Source organism: Copadichromis virginalis, linkage group LG13, assembly GCF_057382275.1.
Source record: "Copadichromis virginalis isolate Kocher_CV1m ecotype Utaka linkage group LG13, C_Virginalis_male_GT1.1, whole genome shotgun sequence".
In the NCBI taxonomy this organism is placed as follows: Eukaryota; Metazoa; Chordata; class Actinopteri; order Cichliformes; family Cichlidae; genus Copadichromis; species Copadichromis virginalis.
Genome location: NC_140630.1, coordinates 4,086,260 through 4,093,576, shown reverse-complemented (window position 1 = coordinate 4,093,576; position 7,317 = coordinate 4,086,260). Strand labels below are relative to the sequence as shown.

General features: G+C 44.3%; 1 protein-coding gene across 1 annotated transcript; it reads right to left on the bottom strand.

The window, feature by feature from the left end:
- Window positions 1–1,875: 1,875 nt before the first annotated feature.
- On the bottom strand, window positions 1,876–7,074 carry LOC146695067 (inverted formin-2-like). The gene is made up of 4 exons (XM_085476975.1): window positions 7,021–7,074; window positions 3,828–3,935; window positions 3,675–3,745; window positions 1,876–3,558 (listed from the first exon to the last, which is right to left on the bottom strand). The coding sequence occupies exons 1-4, from the start codon at window positions 7,048–7,050 to the stop codon at window positions 3,420–3,422; spliced, it is 348 nt and encodes a 115-aa protein (XP_085333101.1). The 5' UTR covers window positions 7,051–7,074; the 3' UTR covers window positions 1,876–3,419.
- Window positions 7,075–7,317: the final 243 nt, after the last annotated feature.

Here is a 7,317-nt window from a genome sequence, read left to right as displayed (position 1 = left end):
AAGAAAGTCTGCAGAAGTCCTGCCGGGCTCTCACCTTCGACCCCACCGTCCGGCTCTGCCCGTGGGCTTGTCTTCCTCAGCCTGCAGCCCTTCCTGATCTCGGCCAGCAGGTTGTCGACGGTGCATCCTTCGTCCCAATTGGCCATGTCTGTCCTAACTGCAGCACAGACACACGTTCCCCTGTGAGCTTAGCGCACGTGTCACAAACAACAGGTGAAAGCTGTCACTGCATCACCTGACAGCCTCACAGGTACAGCAGCATTTAATCTTTACAAACTTTCTTCTCGTCCTGATGCTGTCACATCATTTCCTTTAAATATTCAGCTGCTGATAAACTGTTGCAGAAAAATGTTGCTGATGTCAGCTATTGATTCTCGACCTGTCCGTCACCGGCCCTTCACATGTCTCACCTGTTCTCCACTTGCACTTGACCTGTCCTTCACCTGCCACACCTGGAGAGACAGGTGAGGGACACCTGTCTCTCCATTTAAGGAGGGAGGATTTAAGGTGAAATAATGGTGTCTGACTTGCTGATCTTTCTGGTGGGGGCTTCTTCTCTCAGTTTCCTCCCTTCCTCCAACCTCTTCCTCCTCTTCTCCTGCTCCCTGTGACCTTCGTTCTCCTGATCGAAGAATAAAAGGAACACACAGTTCAAACTTCAGCAGGCTAACCGGCCCCCCAGAGAGGGCGGAGCTTAACATTTACAGGGAAACAGGACTAATGTGTGGCAGCTACCACACTTTGTCACGGTTCAAGTCAGAGCCGATTGGCTGGCTGAGACATAGTTTAAATGACACATGCAAACGTGCGGCAGGGTATGAGTCCTGCAGACTGAGCCGCACTGCGATTGGCGCTGACCTTGAGGGTTCGAAGGAAGAGGTCTCTGAATGCCTTGATGGTGCTGAAGAGCTCTTCGAGGGAGAAGCTGCTGCTGTCCTCACAGAGGTAGGCGGACAGGTGCTTCCTCTGCTCCTCCACAGATGACAGCAGGAGTTGCAGCTGCTCAACAGCCTGCAGGCTCTCCTGGTAACACCACATAAGAACAACAGGTAAGTTCACCTGGAACAGCAGGTCTGTCCCACTAAAACGGTGTCAGTGAGTGTACAGACTGGATTTATCTGCCCGTAAAGGTGACAGCCTCATCCTGAGTGACTCACCTGTATGGTGGACAGGTACTGCTCCTTCATGTCGTCAGATGAGGAGGAAACGCTCCTCTCTGAGTTTTTCAGCCGTTTGTTTAGAGTCTTTGTTTCAGACTGAATAGAGTCCAAGCTGAGCCTGCAGGTGGAGTCAGAGGGCAACATTTAACACCGCTGCAGGCGAAACACCTGAGCTACCACGTCACAGACTCCACCCAGCAGTCTGTACGTGACTGAACTCCTATATGTGTTTACCCAGCAGCCTTTGCACAGATCTCCAGGTCATCGGGCAGGTTGAGCAGGTCGGGGTGATTCTCTTCAGCCTCCTAAGGGTCACAAACAGCAGCAACTGAATTATTATGAGAATACTGCAGTATTCCCCAGTATTCGTAGTATTCCCAGCATTACCTGCAGGATGTGGTGCAGCAGCGTGACTCTCGACTTGTTGGCTTTGGTTTCGGTCAGAATTCTGACTTTAATCTCAGAATTCTGACTTTAATCTCAGAATTCTGACTTTTTTTTTTTCTGAGATTAAAGTCAGAATTCTGACTTTAATCTCAGAATTCTGACTTTAATCTCAGAATTCTGACTTTTTTTTTTTCTGAGATTAAAGTCAGAATTCTGACTTTAATCTCAGAATTCTGACTTTAATCTCAGAATTCTGACTTTTTTTTTTTTCTGAGATTAAAGTCAGAATTCTGACTTTAAAGTCAGAATTCTGACTTTAATCTCAGAATTCTGACTTTAATCTCAGAATTCTGACTTTAATCTCAGAATTCTGACATTTTTTTTCTGAGATTAAAGTCAGAATTCTGACTTAATCTTTGCTCCTGTTGACCTGGGTCACATCCTGCTGACTAGCTGTGTGCTGGACTTCCTGCTGCGCCGGTCTGGTGTCCACTTCAGACTCCGGACCCTGGACCTCAGCTGCGGGGCGTTCACAGAGGGCCTGGAGCTCTGAGGCAGCTCTGTCTGGCTCTGCTGGCTCCGGTTCTGGTCTGGTTCCAGCAGGTGGATGTGTGGGAGTCCGGACCTCCTCCCGAGGCTTCTCGGGAAAATCTGGCTTATCTTGGGCCGGTGACATCTGCGTGACCCCGGGGTGACCTGAAAAGGAGAACTTGATCAAACGAGCAGTAGTGACAAGAAAGTCTGCAGAAGTCCTGCCGGGCTCTCACCTTCGACCCCACCGTCCGGCTCTGCCCGTGGGCTTGTCTTCCTCAGCCTGCAGCCCTTCCTGATCTCGGCCAGCAGGTTGTCGACGGTGCATCCTTCGTCCCAATTGGCCATGTCTGTCCTAACTGCAGCACAGACACACGTTCCCCTGTGAGCTTAGCGCACGTGTCACAAACAACAGGTGAAAGCTGTCACTGCATCACCTGACAGCCTCACAGGTACAGCAGCATTTAATCTTTACAAACTTTCTTCTCGTCCTGATGCTGTCACATCATTTCCTTTAAATATTCAGCTGCTGATAAACTGTTGCAGAAAAATGTTGCTGATGTCAGCTATTGATTCTCGACCTGTCCGTCACCGGCCCTTCACATGTCTCACCTGTTCTCCACTTGCACTTGACCTGTCCTTCACCTGCCACACCTGGAGAGACAGGTGAGGGACACCTGTCTCTCCATTTAAGGAGGGAGGATTTAAGGTGAAATAATGGTGTCTGACTTACTGATCTTTCTGGTGGGGGCTTCTTCTCTCAGTTTCCTCCCTTCCTCCAACCTCTTCCTCCTCTTCTCCTGCTCCCTGTGACCTTCGTTCTCCTGATCGAAGAATAAAAGGAACACACAGTTCAAACTTCAGCAGGCTAACCGGCCCCCCAGAGAGGGCGGAGCTTAACATTTACAGGGAAACAGGACTAATGTGTGGCAGCTACCACACTTTGTCACGGTTCAAGTCAGAGCCGATTGGCTGGCTGAGACATAGTTTAAATGACACATGCAAACGTGCGGCAGGGTATGAGTCCTGCAGACTGAGCCGCACTGCGATTGGCGCTGACCTTGAGGGTTCGAAGGAAGAGGTCTCTGAATGCCTTGATGGTGCTGAAGAGCTCTTCGAGGGAGAAGCTGCTGCTGTCCTCACAGAGGTAGGCGGACAGGTGCTTCCTCTGCTCCTCCACAGATGACAGCAGGAGTTGCAGCTGCTCAACAGCCTGCAGGCTCTCCTGGTAACACCACATAAGAACAACAGGTAAGTTCACCTAGAACAGCAGGTCTGTCCCACTAAAACGGTGTCAGTGAGTGTACAGACTGGATTTATCTGCCCGTAAAGGTGACAGCCTCATCCTGAGTGACTCACCTGTATGGTGGACAGGTACTGCTCCTTCATGTCGTCAGATGAGGAGGAAACGCTCCTCTCTGAGTTTTTCAGCCGTTTGTTTAGAGTCTTTGTTTCAGACTGAATAGAGTCCAAGCTGAGCCTGCAGGTGGAGTCCGAGGGCAACATTTAACACCGCTGCAGGCGAAACACCTGAGCTACCACGTCACAGACTCCACCCAGCAGTCTGTACGTGACTGAACTCCTATATGTGTTTACCCAGCAGCCTTTGCACAGATCTCCAGGTCATCGGGCAGGTTGAGCAGGTCGGGGTGATTCTCTTCAGCCTCCTAAGGGTCACAAACAGCAGCAACTGAATTATTATGAGAATACTGCAGTATTCCCCAGTATTCGTAGTATTCCCAGCATTACCTGCAGGATGTGGTGCAGCAGCGTGACTCTCGACTTGTTGGCTTTGGTTTCGGTCAGTTTGAGCAGAGTGCTGATCTTAAAGCCTTCAGCATTCCCCGTGTGAGTTCCCTGATGGACCATACATCACATGACTAAATCAGACTACCAGCCTTTACATTTTATTTCAGCTAAATAACAGACTGATTTATGATTTGGCAACTAAATGAACTGTCTTGGTAGACAGTCTGTTGGTAATTTAAGTCATATAATTTTTGTCTGAAGATGAAAGTTTATAGTTTATATACAAAAGATATACAATATATATGATATACACACACACACACACACACACACACACACACACACACACATATATATAGAGAGAGAGAGCAAGAGAGAGAACATATAAACATTCTTTCTCTCATCCGCTCTCTCTCGCACTTTTTTCCCGCTTCACTCAGCATGCAAGCCTTGTGCTTTACACTGGGAAGAGGGGGGAGGGGCGGTAGTTACACTCGCAGTAGCACAGGAACAGAGCAGGAGGGAGAGACAGAGAAAGAGCCAGGGACAACAACGTCACATTAGAAAGGTATATAATCATCCACAACTATTTTCGGTTGCAGATGATAAAGGATTCAGAAAGTTTATTCATGCAGGTCCATATGACAGAGAATGTGCATCTTCTGTTTGTTTTCATATTATAATTTATATTTAATTGTGTTGTGGTTTGCAGTGTTTTGTGTTCTTTTCACTTTAAATTTGTAAAAGGAAAAAGCTGAAAATTTAAATAGTTAAAACTTGAAATGTGAATAGCTGATTTTTGTATTATGTGATTTATTTATTACATTTTATGTGGAGTGAATAAATAAAAGTATATTTACGGTGGCCCCTAGAGACAAAGCACATACAAACTTCAAATCACGTACGAACTGTGAAGCGTGTACAAACTCCAAAACACGTAAAAACTCCGAAGCACGTAAAAACTCCAAAACACATAAAAACTCCAAAACACGTAAAAACTCCAAAACACGTAAAAACTCCAAAACACGCAAAAACTCCAAAACACGTACAAAAGACAACAGAAGTGCTCCAGGATGCTGGGCACAGTGTTGAGCCTTTGTTATCTTGTGGCTACACAAGCCAGCAAGTACCAACGACTGGATTTGGTGTGTGGTAATAACAGGTAAATGAACTTTTTTTTTTAAATTATTTGAATATATATGAGTGCCTGTGTATAAATACACAAACAATACACACATGCTTTCAATTGTGTAATTTAAGTGATCTAGTAGCTCTGCTTTGGAAGTTCAGTTCATGCTAGAAATGTGTTTTGGAGTTTGTACGTGTTTTGTCTCTAGGGGCCACCGCATATATCTATATATAAACATATATAAATAAAACCACTTTTTTTTACGTTAGTAATTCCTTTTGTGCATAATTTTATATTATTGTTAATAATAAATTAATTAAAGCAACAAAACAACCTGAAGAGCCGGTTCGGAGCCGAAAGAGCCGGATCTCTAAAAAGAGCCGGACATCCCATCACTACTGACCGTTAGTGATGGGATTTCCGGCTCTTTTTAGAGATCCGGCTCTTTCGGTTCGGCTCACTAAAAAGAGCCGGCTCTTTCGGCTCCGAACCGGCTCTTCGGGTTGTTTTGTTGCTTTAATTAATTTATTATTAACAATAATATAAAATTATGCACAAAAGGAATTACTAACGTAAAAACAAGTGGTTTTATTTATATATGTTTATATATAAATATATGCGGTGGCCCCTAGAGACAAAACACGTACAAACTCCAAAACACATTTCTAGCATGAACTGAACTTCCAAAGCAGAGCTACTAGATCACTTAAATTACACAATTGAAAGCATGTGTGTATTGTTTGTGTATTTATACACAGGCACTCATATATATATTCAAATAATTTTAAAAAAAGTTCATTTACCTGTTATTACCACACATCAAATCCAGTCGTTGGTACTTGCTGGCTTGTGTAGCCACAAGATAACAAAGGCTCAACACTGCGCCCAGCATCCTGGAGCACTTCTGTTGTCTTTTGTACGTGTTTTGAGTTTTTACGTGTTTTGGAGTTTTTACGTGTTTTGGAGTTTTTACGTGTTTTGGAGTTTTTACGTGTTTTGGAGTTTTTACGTGTTTTTACGTGTTTTGGAGTTTGTACATGCTTCAGAGTTCGTACGTGATTTGAAGTTTGTATGTGCTTTGTCTCTAGGGGCCACCGTAAATATACTTTTATTTATTCACTCCACATAAAATGTAATAAATAAATCATATAATACAAAAATCAACTATTCACATTTCAAGTTTTAACTATTTAAATTTTCAGCTTTTTCCTTTCACAAATTTAAAGTGAAAAGAACACAAAACAGTGCAAACCACAACACAATTAAATATAAATTATAATATGAAAACTAAAAGAACATGCATATTCTCTGTCATATGGACCTGCATGAATAAACTTTCTCAATCCTTTATCATCTGCAACCGAAAATAGTTGTGGATGATTACTATACCTTTCTAATGTTGTTGTCCCTGCCTCTCTTTCTCTCTCTCTGGATCTGTTCCTGTGCTACTGAGTGTAACTACCGCCCCTCCCCCCTCTGCCCAGCGTAAAGCACAAGGCTCGCGTGCAGAGTGAAGCGGGAAAAAAGTGCGAGAGAGAGGCTGAGAGAAAAAAAAAAAACCCCCACGTGACGGCTCGCGATAAGGAGCCGGCTCGCGTCGTTCACGTCAAAGAGTCGGCTCTAAGAGCCATTTCGTTCGCGAACGACCCATCACTACTGACCGTGTTGTGTGGCTTTGGTTCACTTCACCTCACTCTTCCCCAGTCTTGTCATTAAATCAGGCCGTTCTGCAACCATGGCAGCCATTCATTCTATAGCTTTATTCATGGTGTATTTTACCCCTTCACTAAATGCCGTTCTCGTTTCCAACATTATATTTGCAGCGTTCGTCTATCTACCAATATCTGCGGAGTATGGTTTTGTACAGAGTATCCTATTTTCTAAAGCACAGCATGTAAAGGTTAGCTTGGTTAGCAGGATGCTAGCATGTAGCGCTTAGTGAGACACGCCTCAGACGAGTTGCGCAAAGACCCCTTCTGTGTACTTTATACGTGAGCAACGGATTTAAATAAAATTAATGTTTCAAAAGACAAACTTGAAGATAAAAAAACCCAATATACTTACTGGAGAACCGCCAGGGTTTGCCGCTGCCATCTTTCCGCTCCTAAATTCAAAACTGCCTCTGCAGACAGGTCAGGCAGGGGAGGCGTGGAAATTGTCTTTGAGTTAGTCAAACGTTCTCTTCAGTTCGAGTAGATAATAAAATAAAATAAAAATGAATGGGATTTTAAGTAGGACTAGGCGTTATGTAATGATCTCTATTTAGGAGAAAATCTTAATCACTCACCTTTAACCAGCTCTCTTTTAGGAGAGACACTGCTGGCTAACAGTGTCATGTGATCAAACAGTGTAATTTAATTG